Raw genomic sequence first — 20,620 nt, 5'->3', positions numbered from 1 at the left:
TTTTATGCATCCATTCTTGTACTCCCATTCAAACTGAAATTATCTTTTGCTTTCCATCACCAAATATAATCTCCCTTATCTTATACCTCATGTCACAGTAAGACATAACAATCTTCGCTTCATAACTAAGCAAATTTCTTTTTTTAACAGGTAGGCATCTGCCCAGTTTATTTTGTACTGATACACAGTGGGTACCTAAACTCAATCATCACTTCTGTTTATTCTTCAAAAAGGTTTAGAGCAATGTTTCTCAACATTTGTCCCAACAGTATCACTTTGCATGGTGCACCTATTGGAAGTGTCATCAGAAGTCACACTGCCAGTTAATTCCACGTTGGGAGGACAGATGCAACACTATAAACTCATAGCAAAGACCAACAGACAACTTGGTTATAGAATCTTGATGTATAAAGATAGCTTTTATTTTATAAAATAAATACTGTTACTGCTAGCCCAACTAAGGCTGGAGAATGAACTAAATTCATATGGCAAGAATACACACCATATTTTTCTTTTTTTTACGTACTGGAAAACTGCAGAAATTAATTGTAATTAATAGTAAAGTGTTGTGGTTTTTTTTAAAGTGCAGTTGACATTACAAAAACAATTTTTCTAGATATTTTTGCAAAAGGGAATACTGTACATATGTGACTTGCTATCCCAAACATAACTTCATATCCACCAAGTTCTGTAATCTAATTGCTCAGAGACATCAAAGAAAACAACACTTCAATCACTTTACAAATAAAGGGTAACCTTGGAAACATTTCTGTGCTACAGATCTATTTCCCTTATAGTTCACCTCTTGAAGAAAGTGATACATTAGATATGTATATTATAAACTGTTCAATTAGCAATTTAATTACAACACAAATAACAATGGGTAATTTGCTAAACTGCTACAGCTTATTACAGAAGAATTTTTGAAGAGAATGGATAATACTATTCTTGAGAACCCAGTACAGACAAAAACTGAGAGAATCCTGTAGAGAAATATTTCATGTTTATGAATTTAAAATAAATAAAAAGGAACAAGTGAGAAACAAAGAGTGAGAAAGTTTTCCAAAACCTTTACCCTTCTTTGGAGACATTATGAAATGCAAAGCCAAGAACAGAATCTTAAAATTCTAGGACAAAAGTATCTTTTTTTGTCCACATCATGCCATCAGGAATTTTGAAATTTCCATGTATTTTGTTTACATTTTTTTTGTAATTTTTTGTAAGAATATAACTTTTTTTAATGTTCTCAGCACGTGCACTATAATTGCCAATATTTTTATAAAGCTGTAATTCAGAGACATGAGTTCACACCTCAATGCTGTTTTTCGCAAAACCCCAGAGAATTTACTTCTGTCCTACAATTTAATTTGTTCTTTGGGTTGTCTAGTTAAATCAGCCTTTAACTACCTTTGAACTTATAACTTGAATACTGAATAAACCCAACTACCACTAAGCTGGTTTGCACTTCTGAAATAAGCTTGAGAGTCCATGTAGTAAAATAATTATGAAAATTGCAACATTTTAATTATAAAAATATACATTAAATTATGTTTAAGTGAATACCTTGAGGAGGCCTCTGTGACTGCCACCCACTGCAGAATGCAGCACACACCCCATTGGCACAGTTATGTCAGTGCTGCAAAGCTGGTTAGGGGGATTTATATATTTATATAATATAACAGGGGATTTACTACACTATTAATATTGAAAAAGCGATGTGGCTTATTGAAAGAAACTAGCAGCAGAAGCATTTATTGGAAGTTATTTATAACTTAGAGCCCAATCCTGGGCTTGACACACTGGCTTACTGCTGGTGTGCACTGTTGCAAATGTGCCATAAGGCATGTTTGTGAGGCCTAACACCAGGCCAGCGCCCGTGCTAGCCCAGCACTGGTTGGCGCTGGGTGGGTGCCTGGCCTCCGCAGCTTGGCGGTCCCAGAGCCGTGGAGAGGAAAGTGGGGGTGGGGGAAGGCAGGGAGGAGGCATGACAGGGAAGTGAGAGGCAGGGAGAGAGCGGGGGGATGGAGCGGGGATGGAGGGAGGCAGGACTCCACTGGATCCTGTGCGTTCATGTGGGGCTTGGCGCCCGACATAAACACTCTTACTTCACTGCCAATCCAGCCCCATTGCAGGGCTACTTCTCTCTCCTGGGACAAAAGTTCCCTTCTCCCGAGGTCCCACCCGTGGCTGCCGTTGGCATGCAGGATGCAACGGTAGCTGTTTTCTGTGCTGCTGCAGCCACACACCACGGGAGCTCAGGATTGGGTTGCCCATCTTTGGCTTAAATCTTAAAATTGCCAGAATGTATGAGAATTGTTCTGGTCAAGAATAAAGGATACTTGTCTCATAACCATTATTTGCCTCCATATATGATCCATCTTTCTACAAAAGAAAATCCTCTCTTGTAGTCCTTCTTTAAGTTCATTTCCTTGGTTCACTTAATATAATGAATCACTGATCTATTACCATATCATTGATATTTCCCTGGATACCAGCAGTAATAGGAAAATTCTGACAAAATATTAATTCTTTTATCTAAAATACAATATCACTTGAGAAGAAATAGCTCCTACTACTTTCCCCCTTTTTTATTATTCAGTTTTCTTATGATGCAGAATATCTGACAATTCAGAACATATGGTCTTTGAAGTATTTATGTATTTATCTGAATTTGGATCAGACTGCTCTTGAACAACCTCAGTCTTTCCATACAGCCAGGGCGACTCCTGAGAAGCTAAGGGTAATGAAACAACTTGACCATTATCTAGAGCAGGGGTGTCCAAAGTTTTTGGCAGGAGGGCCACATCGTCTCTCTGACACCTCTGACACCTCTCTGACGTCTCTCTGAGAAAATGTAGTCACCAAAGAAGCACTGAACAACATTGAGTGCCTGCCTGTGCTGGAAGAGCTTGACAGTGAACCAACCCTAGAAGAACTTCACGTGGCCCTGGACTCCCTTGCTTTTGGCAAGGCACCTGGAAAAGACAGCATCCCTGCTGAAGTCCTAAAATGCTGCAAAGAGATCATCGTCACTGAGCTGCATGAAATCCTCTGTCTCTGCTGGAGAGAAGGTGGAGTACCTCAAGACATGAGGGATGCAAACATCATCACGCTGTACAAGAACAAAGGTGACAGGGGTGACTGCAACAACTACCGCGGCATCTCTCTCCTTAGCGTTGTAGGAAAGCTGTTTGCCCGAGTTGTACTAAAGAGGCTCCAGGTACTTGCAGAGAGCGTCTATCCAGAATCGCAGTGTGGATTCCGAGCCAACAGGTCCACCACTGATATGGTATTCTCCCTTAGACAACTGCAGGAGAAATGCAGGGAACAACGTCAGCCACTCTTTATAGCCTTCATAGATCTCACAAAGGCTTTCGACCTGGTCAGCAGAGACGGCCTCTTCAAGATTCTCCCCAAGATTGGATGTCCACCCAGGCTCCTCAGCATCATCAGATCTTTCCACAAGGACATGAAGGGCACTGTTGTCTTCGATGGCTCCACATCAGACCCTTTTGACATCCGAAGCGGAGTGAAGCAGGGCTGTGTTCTTGCACCAACCTTGTTTGGGATTTTCTTCGCTGTCCTGCTGAAGCAGGCCTTTGGAACTGCAACAGAAGGCATCTATCTCCAGACCAGATCAGACGGAAAGCTCTTCAACCTCTCCAGACTGAGAGCAAAATCCAAAGTCCAGCTGAAATGTCTGCGTGACTTCCTCTTTGCCGACGATGCAGCTGTCACTACCCACTCTGCCAAAGATCTCCAGCAGCTCATGGATCGTTTTAGCAAGGCCTGCCAAGATTTTGGACTGACAATCAGCCTGAAGAAAACACAGGTTATGGTTCAGGATGTGGACTCACCTCCCTGCATTACAATCTCTGAGCATGAACTGGAGGTTGTCCATGACTTTGTGTACCTTGGCTCAACGATCTCCGACACTCTTTCTCTCGATACCGAGCTAAACAAGCGCATCGGTAAAGCAGCTACCACATTTTCCAGGCTCACAAAGAGAGTCTGGTCCAACAAGAAGCTGACGGAACATACCAAGATCCAGGTCTACAGAGCTTGCGTCCTGAGTACACTTCTGTACTGCAGCGAGTCATGGACTCTTCGCTCACAACAGGAGAGGAAACTGAGCGCTTTCCACATGCGCTGCCTCCGACGCATCCTCGGCATCACCTGGCAGGACAAAGTTCCAAACAACACAGTCCTGGAACGTGCTGGAATCCCTAGCATGTATTCACTGCTGAAACAGAGACGCCTGCGTTGCCTCAGTCATGTCGTGAGAATGGATGATGGCTGGATCCCAAAGGATCTCCTCTATGGAGAACTCGTGCAAGGAAAGCGCCCTACAGGTAGACCACAGCTGCGATACAAGGACATCTGCAAGAGGGATCTGAAGGCCTTAGGGATGGACCTCAACAAGTGGGAAACCCTGGCCTCTGAGCGGCCCGCTTGGAGGCAGGCTGTGCAGCATGGCCTTTCCCAGTTTGAAGAGACACTTGGCCAACAGTATGAGGCTAAAAGGCAAAGAAGGAAGGCCCATAGCCAGGGAGACAGACCAGGGACAGACTGCACTTGCTCCCAGTGTGGAAGGGATTGTCACTCCCGGATTGGCCTTTTCAGCCACACTAGACACTGTGCCAGAACCTTTCAGAGCGCGATACCATAGTCTTCCGAGACTGAAGGTTGCCAATACAATACAAGTCCATGACAGTAAATAGATCAATCTCAGAATGCAGAAGAGATAGAAAACTCAATCCAAAAATAATCCATTTTTGCAAAAAAGAGGAGCAAAAGGACATATGACTGACTATTACATTTCTCATTACAGCCTGTGGTTTTTTATAATACACAATATTTGACTAGGAAACAGATCAATACTAAAAAATAGCATCTATGAACAACTGAAGAAATCATTTGATTTATTCCTGAAACTGCCATGCTTGATCTAAATGAAAATACTTTAAAAGACTCTGTAATGGATGTGTATGAAATACACAGAATCCAGTCTTTCAAAATCAGATGGATATGGATGCTAGTAAAAAATGAAACAAAATAAAAATAAAATAAAACCTGTCTCAAAAATAAATGAATTATGACAAGTCCCAGGTTTACAAAATGGTTTTCTAGCAGCATTTTAAAGTTTGTTAACAAGTAAGAGATGTTCTAGTTTTGCAGAGGTGGAGCACGATTGCTTCACTTTCACTTCTGAAGACATGGGAAGCCCTGCAGATGCTCGTGCAGGGCTCTCTGCACCCCTGGAAGGCTGCTGCAATGTCTGGTGAGTATATCCCAGTCCCTGCAGCCCCCCTGAGAGCTCCCAGTCGCTTAGGGTTCATCCCAGTCGCTGCCTTCCCCCCTGCCCTTGCCCCTTAAGGGGGCAGAGGCCAGGGCCCTAAGGCTGGGGCGTCACGACGCCCCATTTTGAATACCACTGGACTACAGAGTTATAGCACTAGGTGTTCAGCAGCTATTATGGCCCAATAAATAGTACTGGACTTCAAATTAATCCTGGATTAAAATCCAGGTTCAGTCATGCACTCACTAAATTTCCACCTAGAAGTTGTGCAGCACAATCTTTGGCATGTATAAGAAGCAAGCCCCACTGAGTTCAATGACACTTACTAGAACTTATTGGTTCCAGTTTGATTTTATTTTTAAAGAACATGGGAAATTTCCACAAAAAGCGCAATGGACCCTGGAGACAAACCTGATAACATTATCTTCACTACTTTTCTCTTGTACTGAGAATATATGGATGATCACAAAGCTGCCATTTTTGAAAATATGCTCAGAAAATTAATGTTATAAAATATTTTAGTTTTCACATTTTTATACCACCCTTCATCCAAATTGCTCAGGGCAGTGTACAAGTCCTCACAACAATCTGGTGAGGTAAGTGAGGCAGAGAGAAGGCCCAAAGCTACTCAAGAAGCTCCATATTTGAGTGGGGATTTGAATCTGGACCTTCCAGGTCTAAGTCCAACACCAGAACTACTACACAATCCTGGCTATCCTGACTGTTGATTTGATTTAAATATTTCTCTCAGGAACATACACAGTACAAATGACAAACGGACATCTTTATATATTTTGTTCAGCATCATCATGCGTATGCTCATTTTTATAAGAATTTTGCAGTGGAAGAGTGACTGATATAAAGTTTATAACCACAATGAATGTGTACTTAACACATCTAAATTGGTTCTGAAGCTTGTTAAGGAAAGTATAGAAAAACACCCATGGGAAAATACAAACCACCAAGATAAACAATCTTGTACAAAAAGGTAAAAAAAAATACGTAAATTGTACTTTTCAGTATATTGGTAATAAAAATCTTGCTCAGGTAAAGGAAGACAGAAGTAGCAATTACTAATGAGTTGCAAAATGAAGTTTATATGGAGGTACTTTCCAGTAATGCACAGGTGTAATTCATATCTTCACAGCTATAGGAAAATTCACTTCTATCAGCCTTTTCAATACAGTAGTTTTTCACTCATTAATGCTGGCTGAACATACAAACTTGTCAACACTTTACTAGTATCTTTATTTTCCTCAAATCTTTTCATTCTGCTGCCCATATTCTCCATTTCTCTTCTATATTCTAACTACACGTTGCCTGTATTCATAAAATCTGGGAATGCAGCTTTATTCAGGATTGATCCATGTGGTCTGCTCTTGGAGTTGCCTGAACCTTCAACTCACTTGAATCAGAACTGTGCAGAGTGCTAGTGATAATAATACTTAAAACAAGCATGTGAGGTAAATAATATTAACCCATCATTGTAGCTGAGGCTGAGAGGGAGTGGTCACCTAGTGTGTTCATGGCAAAGGTAAGATCTGAACCAAGGATGCCCTTGGACAGCCCAGTCCTATCTGCTCTGGCCGTCATTGCCACACCCATTCTTCTGCCACTGCCTGTAGTAAAAGGCACTCAGGTAGTGTTCTACTCAGCGTGCTGCATAACCGGAGCTGCCCACAGATCCAGGTAAGATGGTGGAGAAAGTGGGAAGGGAGTAGTTGGAGGGCAGGATAGGGAGGGGAGGGTGGAATGAAGTGCTAATGGAAGAGAGGCAGAACAGGATGGCGACGGGGGAATGGGCGGATTGGGCCCAGGAAAGAAATGGGTTTGGTGACAGTGGAGATTATTCATATAATTGATGCATAAATCAATTATGTGTGCATCACTTTGTACATAGTAATGAGCAACTACAGGTGGAGCCTATTTATCCGCGTTAGTTCTGTTCCGTGACCTGGCGCGTTTAACAAAAAACGCTAAATTCCATAGAGTGACGCAAATACACTGTAGCCTGATGCTTGGGGCTGGAAGGAAACTAAGCAGCTGTTATCAATCCCCTGCGCTCCACTCCTTCACCTCCCCCTCCTCCCCCTTTCACAGATAGGATGCTGAGCTTTTAAGAGTTCAGGCTTATGCCTGCCTACGCAGAAGTAAGCCCCATTGTAGTCATTGTAAAACCCACTTTACTCCCACCTGCTCCTGTGTATGAGAGTGAGTGTGTGTGTGTGTGTGTGAGAGAGAGTGCACTCCACCTTGCTGCTCTGGCTACAGAGGTTTTCCGCCCCCCCCCTTTCCCTCTTCAGCCTCTTTGCTGGCTCAGGGGTGCCAAGAGTGTTACTATTCCTTCGAAAGGGGAACCTCTTCCATGGCTCCAGGGCTGTTTCCCTGCCTGGGTGAGGGGGAGCCTTTTGCAGTGTTTTGGGCTGCCTTGAAACTGATCCAGAAGCCAGTGCAGGGCAAAGGAGGCAAAGGCGTGTGAGACTTTCAGTTCCCCCACCCCATTCAAGTTGAGACAAATCTGAAGATAAAAAATCGGTGGATAAATAGGTTGCACCTGTATCTATTGCCCTATTTCCAAGAGTCCCTTTGATACTGCATTTTCATATTCTGATCTCTGGCCCAGTTCACACAATCACTTCACACAGTTGACTTCAGTTCACACAGTTGACTTCAGAATGTAGCTTTCATGGGGAAATATTAATATGAGCCAAACAGACAAGGACTGCAGTATCAGCAACTGCAAGAAGTATTGTTATGAAAGTTAAGTGGATAAGCATGTGGACAGGAAAAGCTAAGATGATCACTGGCGCCTCCATGCTCTTAAAGAATTACTGGACTTGGCCACCTGTTTACAGTATATTGTGCCATGCCATGGGAGGAAAATTATCAGTCTCCAGTAATTGAAATGGGGGAGGCTTGACCCTGTCCCCCATACACAGTAGCATACACAGCCAGAGCTGGGGTGGGGTGATGTGATGACTGTGTCACATCACACCCTGTGTCATCACATCTCACACACACACCTGCTCCCAGAGTGGCTCCAATTTGAAGCCAAACAGAGCCAGGGGCAGACATTAAAGCTGCTCTCCTGACCTCTTGTTCCAGTCTAGCTTGGGAGAGGATAAAACTCACCTTTGTCCACTCATTGAAGCAATTTGAGAGTAGCTGGTTGCCTTTGGCAGCTGAGTAAGAATTTTGGTCTTCTGACCCAACAGGCTACTGGTCAGTAAGTTTTTGTTTATTTGTTTTTCAGCCTATTCCAGAATGTGGAAGAGATGTTTCATAATAGTTTTGTTTGAGCTGGCAGGTCTAGTTCAGGCAAGAGGTTAAGTATAAAACATTGATGTGTACCCTGACGTGAGTGGAATTGCTCAGAGCTGATCCCCACAGGCAGCCATGATCGGCTCACTGATTAAGAACATAAGAACAGCCCCACTGGATCAGGCCATAGGCCCATCTAGTCCAACTTCCTGTATCTCACTGCGGCCCACCAAATGCCCCAGGGAGCACACCAGACAACAGACACAACCTGCCTCCCAGTGCCCTCCCCTGCATCTGGCATTCTGACATAGCCCATTTCTAAAATCAGGAGGTTGCGCATACACATCATGGCTTGTAACCAGTAATGGATTTTTCCTCCAGCAACTTGTCCAATCCCCTTTTAAAGGCAACCGGGCCAGATGTCGTCACCACATCCTGTGGCAAGGAGTTCCACAGACCAAACGCACACTGAGTAAAGAAATATTTTCCTTTGTCTGTCCTAACTTTCCCAACACTCAATTTTAGTGGATGTCCCCTGACAGTAGTGTTGTACTATCTCTTCCAATATAGAAAGCACACTAGAAAGGGATGGAGAGTTACATGAGTTATTACTGTTTCAGTATGTTAACATTTAATAAAGTTGTGGCCATTGGTATCCAATCACTTTGTCTTGAGTCTTACTGACATTATTTGGGCAAAAAATGATAGCTTTACAGAAACATTAGAAGTCTGTCTATCTTGGCAAAGAAGAAACCATGGCCCTTAGTCTTATAATATTCCATACCATGTTATGGTAACAAAACAAAACACAGAAAGACATTTAAAAATTTTATAAGTTCCAACAAATATTTTAAGCTTTCCATGGCAGTACAACCACTGCTATCCTACCATTTTCAGAATTTTTCCCAAAAGTGTTAGAAAATGCTACAATATCTCTGAGTGTAAACTACGATTCATGTGCAAGAGTAACATAAATTATAGCTGAATATATTGTTTATTAATAGGATTTAGGTCCATTTTATCTTTCTCAAATAGTTACCATTTTTAATACAAGGTTACTGCTTAACAATAGCTATGTGTTGAGGTTTGCCTCAGTCTGAAGGAGAGCATTTGCTCAACCAGTTGATAGGATTGCTAAGCAACAGTTCTGTTAGATTCAAAACAGCTTTTGATTCAGGAACAAAAATAGAAGTCTGTTCAAATTCATCACAGAGTTCGTGAATACTGTTGTTGAATACTGAAAGGGGGAAAATAATGTTTCATGGGTGTAAAATTCAGAGATTGAAAAATTAATTTTCTGTCTAATATTTGTATCTCAGACTATCAAGAAAAGATCTTTTGGGAAAAATATATAAATTTCAAATGGAAGAGAATTAGAGAGGAATGCCAAAACCAAGGTGATGCAATGGTTCCCAAACTGTGGGTCCATAGCCACCAGTGGGCAAAGACCCAATTTTTGGTGGGTCACGAAACTGACAAGGCAGGTTAGGCTATGTGCATTGATTAAACAACCTGCTACTTGGGGAGAACACTGCTGCCCAATCACCACAGGCTTGAGAGGCTGGTAGTCTGAAACTTTTTTAGGTGGGTCCCGAAGCAAAAAGGTTTGGGAACCAGGGGGCTAGGAAATTTTAATCTTATTTATGAAGACATTGCCAGACTCATTCTCACAAGAAATCACAGAGTGTGCATGATACAGGTGTGCCAGATTGTGAACAGAAGAGTTCATGTACCTTTGATAGCTATGCAAAAGGGAAACTATCACCAGTTGTAGTTTCTGCTATGGTGTTGCTATCATAGCACAAGTTGTACCTGCTTAGAGTCTCCCCATTGCACAATTTCTGAAGAAATAAAATGCTGTTCTGTCCCCATATTGAATGTTGGAAACTTAGCGTATCAATTTAGTCAGTAAAACCTCACTATAGAAGTAGATCTGGAAAACAAGGAGAACCCACAAGACCACAATGCTGTCAGGCAGTAGAGACATTCCCCCTTCTCCCAAAAACACAAAACAGAGAGACACGGGCTGCTCATTCTGGGTTCAACATAGCTGGTCACAAATTCTAGTAAACTCCTCTCTTCACGTCTCTTCTGAAATAACTAGCTATTCTAAAGAATGAAAAATAATGTTTGCTATGATGTCACTACACCATGTGCTGCCCGGCCCATCCTGGCATTATTGAGTGTTGATAGCATGGCTGGGAAAACACACAGCAAAATACCATCATGTCCCATGTTGTGGTAGAAGAACCATTAGGAGGAAGTGCAATAAAAGACTTCCTCTTGTCTCTTTTTGGACATCTAGCTCTGTCTTCAAGTAGTATTTGTTAAGACTGCCTACACTATGCCAGCAATATAATGGGAAATATTTCTTAAACTAGAGTGCAGGCACTATAGTCATGAACTGGGAGCTCAGCTCAATGTCACTGATGATTTTTCAGCAATGCGTGTACATTTTTCCTTTGAGTCAAAACTCTGCAGTTTTAGAAGCACACAGTCCTACCTCATTTTACAACTAAACTAGCAGACAGATGATACACAAGGCCACTGTGAGAATGAGAGCCAAGATTGTCTTCACGCTAGGAAGGCTTTTTCCAATAGGGTAAGCTTTCCAAAGTCACCTAGCAGATTTACCTTTGGTCATATACAGAAAAATATGGATATCTATTCCACATCTGACCATTATGGGAAGGATACAGCTCAAGCTAAGCATTGATTTAAATGGGAAAATTAGGCACATGCCACAGTAAAAGCATACAAAGAATCCAAAATTGTTCTTACAATTCACAAACTGCACAAAAGAGTTAATTCAGCCTCCTGAACATCCACCAAGGAGTACAGCCAGACAAGCAAAATTAGTTGTCATATATTTGCATTGAGCTTTCAGTAATGAAGACTTTGACAGTAAATAAGCTGATGCAAACAATTCAAGTCAAGAATATTCAAAGCTGTCCACAGAACAAGAGTCACAGAGAAGACAGGCAATTGAGGCAAAAAGGTATTCTAAAAAAACCTCAGTGTGCTTAAAGATGGCAGACACTGTGTGTCCTGAGGGAAGGGGGAAGAAAGGCGTTTTACGGAGTCTGACCAGGAGACAAGTTGACCAAAGGAAGTAGGACAACGTAGAGAGCAGGCTGAAAGAGCACAGACCTAAGGACCACCAGCAGTAGAGGGATACAGACCAGTTAGCTTTATAGAATAGATCTGAACACAGCTACTATACCTTTATTGATTGCATAGCAAGAAAATTTGTCAGTTACGTTTTTTACTGTCACTGCAGCATTATGACCTGATAATCCTAAAGCCCAATCGTAAATCAGGTGTTTGAGGATGGGAACTGAATTTCATATTCTGATTGGACAAACTAGTCAAATACCAGGTTGCAGGTTGCTAAGTATAGATTACAGTGGTTCCCAAAGTGTGGGTCAGGACCCACCAGTGAGTCACAACCTGATATTTGGTGGGTTGCAGAACTGACAAGCTGATTGGTAACAAGGAAAATATATTGTGCCCTATGGAAACTGAAACAGAGCAGCACATGCACATTTACTATTGAGTAGGTGACCACTTCGAAGGGCAGACCAAGGGTAATACAACAACACCAAAATGGTCCCAATCAATGGACATGAAGCTCAACAAATATTCCAGAATGTGGTGCCCCCCAAGCCATAGTAAAAAGGATAAAACATGCTTGAGCTCCTGGTAAAATGAAACTTTTTTATAAAGTCTCATAATCCTAGGTGGGTCCCAGTAGATCCACCTAGGATTATGAGATGCGGGATCAACATTTTAAAAAGTGAGTCCCGGCGCTAAAATGTTTGGGAGCCACTGGTTTATAACCAAGGCTGGGCAAATCCAGGGCGGCTTGACTTGAGTTCAAAATGAGTCCTAATGAGGGCACTTTCTGAGTTGCCTGCAGCGTTTTCACAACCCAAAAAGACTCGTCTTTTCAAGTTGTTCCCTTTAAAAACCCAGCTGCGGAAAAAAACAGGGCTGCTGCTCAGGGTGTGTGTGTGTCAGTGTTCTCTTTAAACTCCCCTTGATGTCCCCATCCCATCTGTAAAAAAGGCTGGAGAGAGTGGGATGGACTGCAGGAGAGCAGGGACAGAAGCAGCAAGAAGGAGGACAGTTAAGAGCAGTAGTTGCAAGGCTTACCAGGATGACCCAAGCCTTTGTATTCAGAAGTAATTCCACTGGTCATTCAATGAGGCTTCCTCCCCCCAAGTAACAATGGAGCTCACAGCAGCCATGTGATTGGAAAACATGATCTCTATGAATCTCCAACCCCCACTTCTCCGTCTCCTTTTTCCCCTGAATGTCTCCAGCCAATTCCAAGGCAAGAACCCCCTTGGGCTTCTGCCTTCCATCATCCAAAGAAATCAGACTCCCATCCTTCATCCAATGAACATTGGTTCTTTCCTATCAAAGATGGGCAAGAAAGCCCGCTCCCACCTCTCCTCAGGCTTCTTCAGCCAATCCTAAGGTAAGAACCCCTTGGGCTCCTCCTCCTGCTCTCCCTCATCCAGAGGAAAAAACCAGACCACCCATCCTTCATCCAATGACCATCAGTTCCTTTAGAGATGGGCAAGAGAGCCCCCTCCCCCTTGATGCAAAAGCAAAACATTAACCCTTCCCTGCCTCCTGGCTGGAACCTCCCTCCTGCTTGCCTAGTCGGAATGATGGCCCCACAAGGTTTTTCACACCACAAAAAAAGTAAACAAGCATACCCAGACACCGACAGACTTGAGTCTACTTGCATGGGGACCAAGTGCCAAGTCAGGGACCCTTGACTCGAGTGTTTTGCCGAGTCTTCCATGCACACAACTCAAGTCTCCAGCGGAAATGGCTGATTTTTGTGACTTGGACTCGAGTCCCCATCCCTCCTTATAACATACAAGTGGTGTTAGATGTTAATGTTAAAACATGCACCAATAGAAACATTGACTGACTTTTTACATTGGAATACACGAGAATTATTTTTCAGACTGAACAGCCTTTTACTTAATGGTGGAGTTTTTCTTTTTGTCTTTTACTTAAAATTGTGTTTTTACATAATGGTGTTTTTTTCTTTTTAATCACAGTTTAGACAGAAAAGCTACACACTCACTCTGCTCTGAATACTGTGAAGAGAGGTACAATGACTTCATTCTGCTAAGGCCACAGAGTAAGATTCTGGTCACTATTAGAATGTTTTAATCCTTGATGCTCACTGAGGCCACAATCAACAATTGCTGGTCACAACTTGAAAGAGTTGTGTATAATATGAATAATACTCAGAAAAACTTATGTGCAATTTTATTTTGATAATTATAGACATTTCATTACTGAGCTTCACTTAATTAGGCCGGTGTTTCATCTGTGTGAATGGAAACGTCTAATGTAATGGAACAATATGTAAATGGTGAATTATTATAATGTGATAAATGGAAGCTTGTAGTCTACAATATAATTAACTGAAAAAAATTGAGTTTAGAAAATATTGCTATACAGATTTTTTAAAAACTCAACAACATGCTCATGATATAATATATATATATTTCAGAGTAATTTGTGTGTTCCCTATGACATGCATTTTAGTCTTTAGATCTTCGTTCTGTGATAATGAGCTTTCATTGGGCTACCTCTTGATGTTTTAATGTTTTGCTAAATTTAAGTTTTCTCATCTGCATTCATAGGTAATTTTTTGTGTGTATTACTGCAATATCTGAAAGTGATATCAAACAAAACAATTCAAAACAACTATATTTCTCTTTGTTCATAGTTTTTTTCCCCAACTATGTTTTCTTCATCTGGAAGTTTACAATGGCTTCATATATACACAACATAGTATTACACTGTGTTAACAAAATTTGAACAATTTTGTGTTTATCTGAATGTTTATTAATTTTGCTGCGAGGATTTCAATAATGCCTCTATTTCTGGCATAGCACTGAAAGTTTAGCCAGTTTACACTAGTTGTATGTGTTACAGTGAAAGAATAGATAAAAACACAAAATTAAGAAAACTAATAAAAATCTGATGACATAAAAGAAACTAAGATTACTGTTGAAATCAGTGCCTCTGAATTGTATTAGAAACACTAACAATTCAACATATACAATTTTTGTGTTACACAGTATTATTCTAGGGACAATATTTTCCTATACTCTCCCTCTCTGTTAAATGCTGTTAGCCTGTAAATTTGCATGCAAGGCATTGTTAATTTATCTTGGTATACAATCCATCCATTTTAGGCAAGTGTTTAAAAACAAATATGATAACGTTATTAAATAATGTTACTGCTCTAAAAATTATTTCTCTGTCTATCAAGAAACATGCAGGGTGGCAAGGCAACACCACAAAGTTGGAGTTGTGCTTTCAATTGTTCCATCAGTAGCAATGTGGAGAGCTGTAGCCATGGAGAGGAGTAAGCCTCTCAGCTGCTGTGTGTGATCCAGCTCCCTCTTGCTGCTTCTGTCCCTGCTCTCTCATAATCTGTCCTACCCCCTCCTGCCTTGTTTACAGATGGGATGGTGAACAACGGAGTGTTTAAAGAGAACTCTCTCTCTCTCTCTCTCTCTCTCTCACACACACACACACACACACACACACACCCAGCAGCAGCTCTGTTTTGTTTTTGTTTTGCACCTAACACGTATATTAAACAAGCTCATGACTTGAGTCTTTTTGAGTTGCAAAAAGCCTCCAAATGACTTGGAAAGTGCCCCATTAGGACTCATTTTCTACTCAAGTTGCTGGGGGGTGGAGACTTCTGATTCAACTCAAGTCATGCTGGATTTGTCCATCCCTGGTGACTAGTATTCCAAACAAATGGGGCAGGTGTTCTTTGCACTAGGCTTAGGTTCATTATTTTGCAAGGTAAATTTATTTATGCTCACAAATGTTTTTCTCTTGCACTGTTAGGCTCACCTGGTGGACTCCCATGTCCAGCTGCAGCTGTAGCAATGGCAAAAGCAGAAGCAGGAGAAACAGAACAATGACTGTTGTCTGTTGTCTGCCCTGCAAAGAAAAATATCAAACATGAACATTCAAGTATTTGGTGCTAAAAGTAAATCAAAGACTGAAGAATCTTTGAATCATGAAAATCCCTGCAGATGTTTCTAAAGTAGGGTTACACATTATTTAGGCATGCTTACGTATACGTGTGCCTTAGTGCTTGAACAAAGGAGAACAGGCTGTGAACAGACAGTAATGGTTGAGACTTTCATTACAAATTACAGTTGTGTACCACTTAACAACAGGGATCGGGACCACAATCCCTGTTGTCAAGCAGCACTTGACGCAATCCAGACCCGACGCAGGGAAGGGGATGCTCTGCTCCCCTCCTTTCTGGAGGGTCTTCTGAGCTTCCAAGAGGCGGTGCGTGTCTGCATGCTGCCCCTGCAGAGCTCAGACTGACGGAAATTGCATCACTCGCATGATTTCCAGTTTCACAAAGGAAACCGGAAATAGTGCGAGAGACAAGATTTCCCTCAGTCTGAGCCTTGCAGAGGCAGCACACCGACAACCCTCTGGAGGGGAGGGGAAGGGTGTGCACCCCCGACGACCAGGTGACCATACATGGTGGTTGGTTATGCAATCCCAGCGTAAGCTGGAATGTCACAAAGTGGCATACACCTGTATATCAAAAATCAATACTGATTTTAATAAGTGAAATACTTGTATTTATTATATTCTATGTAGTAATCCTAAATTAATATCAATTATTTAAATAATTAAATTATTAATTAATTTCCCATGATTCCTCCTCATAGCCAGATCACTGATTGTGCCACCTGACTGTGTTGCACGAAGCAGTGCCTTGAACAGGGTGGTAAACTGATGAGAGCCCCCCTCATACTGCTGACGGAGCTCCTCTGGTCAGTGCTTTGATCTTATTTCCACTTGCTAAGAGCGGGAAGAGTATCAGGCAAGCGACAACTGCTCTCTAGGAGGAGGAAAAACATGCTCTGTGTAGAGTAGACAAAAATTCCTGTCTGAAACCCTGAAGAGCTGCTGTCAATCAGGGTACATAATACTGAGCTAGATGGTATAATGATCCAACTTGGTATAAGGCAGCTTCATATCTTTAATTATTGCAACCGCAGAAACAATCCAGTTCAGAACACATGACACGACTCTTGTCAGTTTTGGTTCTGCAACACTGCCAGCCAGCAATCAGCCAGCTCCAAATATTTTCACAGATCATGCACACACTCGTTGTTCCAGAAACCTGAGGTTGCCAAGATGAACATATTCAAAGGGTTTCTTGCCTAAGTAAAATGGTCACTTAAAATGGCTTTGGATGTGAAATCCACTTTCTGTTCTTTGTGCATCTTTGCAATCTACAGAGTTGAACTTTTAAAATTCATTCTACAGACAGGGCCCAATCCTATCCAGCTTTCTAACCCCGATAAAGTCGCAGTGCAGCCTGAAGGTAAGGGAATAAACATTCCCTTACCGTGAGGACGCATCCATGACTGGCACTGCCCCTCCCACAGGATGCAGTTGGCACAGCTGGATTGGAGACGGAAAGTAGGATAGAATTGGGCCCACAACTGCACAAGTTCATGACACATGGTTGCAGGGAGAGACTGAAAAACCCCTTTGGATGTTACCAAAAAGCACACAGAACATAAAGTATAAATCACTTCTGCTTCCTGTGCATGCATCAGAGTTGCTGGATCATAGCTAATGTATTCAAGATTAAGTTGTCAGAATATTTTATTTTTTTTTAGACATCTGGCAATGGGATGGATCTTCTGGAGAGGTACCAAAGAGCTGCCCCTCATTAACCAAAGTATTGACATGCGATTGTGAGTAATTAGGATACCATCTGTACATTTTCAGTGCCATACATATAGGAGCAAATATCCTTACTAAAAATAATAGATATCATACATTTCACTATTTCATGGAAACCAAGATTTGCTTGGTTCATGCAAATCTGTCAGGAATAAGAATTAAGTCAATATATTTCTTGAAGAAATGTACGTCTTGTTCAAAATATTACAGAACATTTCATCACATCATAATGCAAATTTGCATTTGTTGCTCATGTGCTAATAATTCAGAATGGTGTTTTTCACATTTTTTCTGTCTTTTTTATATTGTGTGTGATGAACAAAAACATACAATAAACAAATTACCTACAAGTTTAGTAACATAGACAAAAAAGCTAAACAGACAGTTTCTAATTCAAACTCAAGAGTACCATCCAACAGTGAGATAAACTGGATGTCTAACCCATCAATGGGACCACCCAGACCAGTTGACCTCCTGAACCTATCAGTCACTGGAGATTTCCCCCTCTCACCTGCCAATGGGTAGGGTGGAAGGTGCTGCTGGCTGCTGCTGCTGCCCATCACCACCTGTGCCCCTGCTACTGGTAAACTGAGATGACCCAGTGCGGGGCTTTTCCTAGAGCTTCCAACAACTAGGTGCCAGCATGAGTCAGTCTCTAAAACCTATGCAATAGTATACTATATATTAGACTGAATTTTTTACAATCTTACCCCCTGACTGTCGATAGCGTAGATGTCGTGGAGTAGATGGGGATCTACATGGGGAAAGCTCAGGTGTATCTGCAGTTGAGGTACTTTCCGGGATTGTGCGATCCACTGATACGGACTCTAAAACCGCTGCTTTTAAAAAAGTACGCACTTTAATATAGAGATAGTGGTTTTATAATTTACAACATACCTGCAAGAAGCTACAATTATCTTTATGCTATGTCTCTGTAAATACTGAATCCTAATACTTTTTCTATGTACAGATTTTGTACAAAACAGATGAATTTTTAAAAAGATATGAATGAAAATCTGCCTGGGGGGAAGGGGAAAAGAGATAGTAAAGTATTCTATTTAGCAATAAAATAAACAATGAAATGCCTACTTAGAAAAACCACATATAATAAAAATATATAAAAGAAATTCAAAATTATATTGTATGACATTAGTTTGACCAGGTCCTTAAGCTGGGTTACCTCCAAAATAAAATAGTTCTGGGTGAAGGAATATTTTTAGTGTACTTGGTCCAATACAACCATTGTGTTATAGGTGTGGTGGTTCCTAATCAAATTCTAATTAGCCGAGTCTTTCCTTTACTCTTTAGTGTTGATAAATGTTCTATGCACAAAAAGCAATGCATTTTTATCTTTGCAAATGTAAAATGGATCTGTGGCTACAAGGGGATGCCTATACCTGACAGATACAAACAACATAATGACAATAACGCCTATAAATCAGGGAACAGAAGATATAATTTTTAAAATATAAGCTGAGCTACCAATTGGGAAGGAATTGGTTTCATGGTTGGCAATCTATTCAGAAGAATACTTTGTAGAAAATGCTAAATCACAAAATCCAGGCTGAAAACAATAAAACCACCGGTAAGCTATTATAAATAGCCACAAGACTGTCTAATAATAAAACAGACAGCACACCAGAGTTTCCAGCTTGAAAAAGAAATACTTAGGCTGTAAATAAAGGGAAAGAATTGGCATGGTCAGTGCTGTGAAGAAGATTTGACACGGTAAAGCAGTTAACAAATTCCTTCCATATCGAGTACTGCACGCTAATAGTTGAAGGAAAGCCAGTGTGATGCAGTGGTTAATGTTTCAGACTACAGCTGGGGAGACCTGGGTTCACATCTCCACTCAGTCATAATGGGCACAATCCTAACCCCTTATGTTAGTGCTTTCCAGCACTGACATAAGGGCAATGCAGCTCCGAGGTAAGGGAACAAATATTCCCTTACTTTGAGGAGGCCTCTGTGAGTGACACCCAAATGCAGGATGCAGCACATGTCCCATCGGTACCGCTATGCCAGTGCTGGAAAGCACTGACATAATTAGGATTGCGCCCGAAGTGGGCAGCTTGATCCTAATGCTGGGCAGTGCGGCAACCTGTGCGCTGGCCCAGCAATAGCAGTTGCAGACATGCCATAAGAGAGGGGAAAGGCACTGGCGAGGAAGCCACAACCTGGGAGCAGTAAGTAAGAGGTGGACCTGGATGGGGGGGAAGGTTGGGGGCGGTTTAGGCCCAGGACGGGAGCATGGACGACAGTCTTGGCTGCCACTGAATCCTGTTTCCTCTCCTGGGCCTCAGAGCCCAAAATGAGTCTCCTCAGTTCTGTGTCAGCTAAACAGCTAAATAAATCCAAGTTCCCAACCTCAAAAATTAAAATGGAGCAGATGGGCAGCCCAATCCTAAACTGTCTGGCACCCGGGGCTGCAGTGGCGCTGAAAGTGGCTGCCACTGCATCCAGCACACCCCAGGCAGCCGCCACTGCCTCCTCCACAATGGGGCTACTTGATTCGACAGCGATCCAAGGGTCAGTGTAAAATTAAGAGTCTCTGTGTCGGGCGGGTGACCCAACACAAAAGCTCAGGATTCGGTGGAACAAACCTCCACCGGTCTCACCTCCCACACAGCCCCCTCCCCTGGCATGCCTCCTCCTTGCCCTCCTTCTGCCTCCACCGCACCAGAACGCCTCCTCCCCACCTACCTCTCCACTGCCCAGTGGTTCATGCGACTGCCGAGTGGCAGACCTCTGGCGCTCTCCCAGCGCTGGCTAGTGCTGAGCTAGAATCAGCACTCAGGGCTTCAAATGTGCCCAAGGCACGTTTGCAACAGTGAGTGCTGGCGGTGAATTGGCAAGCACTGCATAGGGTTGGGCTCTAAATCATGAAAATTATATTTCTATGCATTAGTTTGTTTTACATAATTCTGTTTTATTTTGGTAGCTTTAATTCACGTGGCTAGCTCTTTATTCACAAAGTCGCCTATTCAAGGCAGCCGGCCACCAATCCAGGCATCTGGCATAGCAGATACCATTTTTTAGCTTTTTCTGTGAATGCTGACTGATGAAGACCCTGTGGAGCTGAAAAAATGTATAGAACTTCTAAACGACAGGCTGAGTTAAAGATGCAAGTTAATCTTTTCTGCAAATAAAGTTACATAGCAGATACTCAATAGTTCGGCATAATCAAGTAATTCAAATTATTATTTTTTAAAAAATAATTTTTATCCTGCCTTTCTCCCAGTATGGGCAATCAAGGTGGTTCACAAGTTTACAACA

The 20,620-nt window shown here is 42.0% G+C and overlaps 1 protein-coding gene across 2 annotated transcripts in view; it reads right to left on the bottom strand.

Moving 5' to 3' along the window:
• Positions 1–20,620, bottom strand: part of RASGRF2 (Ras protein specific guanine nucleotide releasing factor 2) — a 134,880-nt gene that overhangs the window by 27,624 nt on the left and 86,636 nt on the right. The window contains exons 16-17 of one of the 2 annotated variants that reach the window (XM_066616331.1): positions 18,055–18,183; positions 15,470–15,559 (exon numbers count right to left, since the gene is read on the bottom strand). In XM_066616331.1, coding sequence (XP_066472428.1) covers positions 15,470–15,559; positions 18,055–18,183 — 219 coding nt within the window. The remainder of the gene's footprint in view (positions 1–15,469; positions 15,560–18,054; positions 18,184–20,620) is intronic. The other variant, XM_066616332.1, reaches the window with a different exon arrangement.

Source organism: Tiliqua scincoides, chromosome 2 (genome assembly GCF_035046505.1).
Source record: "Tiliqua scincoides isolate rTilSci1 chromosome 2, rTilSci1.hap2, whole genome shotgun sequence".
Classification (NCBI taxonomy): Eukaryota; Metazoa; Chordata; class Lepidosauria; order Squamata; family Scincidae; genus Tiliqua; species Tiliqua scincoides.
Note: the sequence above shows the minus strand (reverse complement) of the source record. Positions and strands in the feature narration are given on the sequence as shown.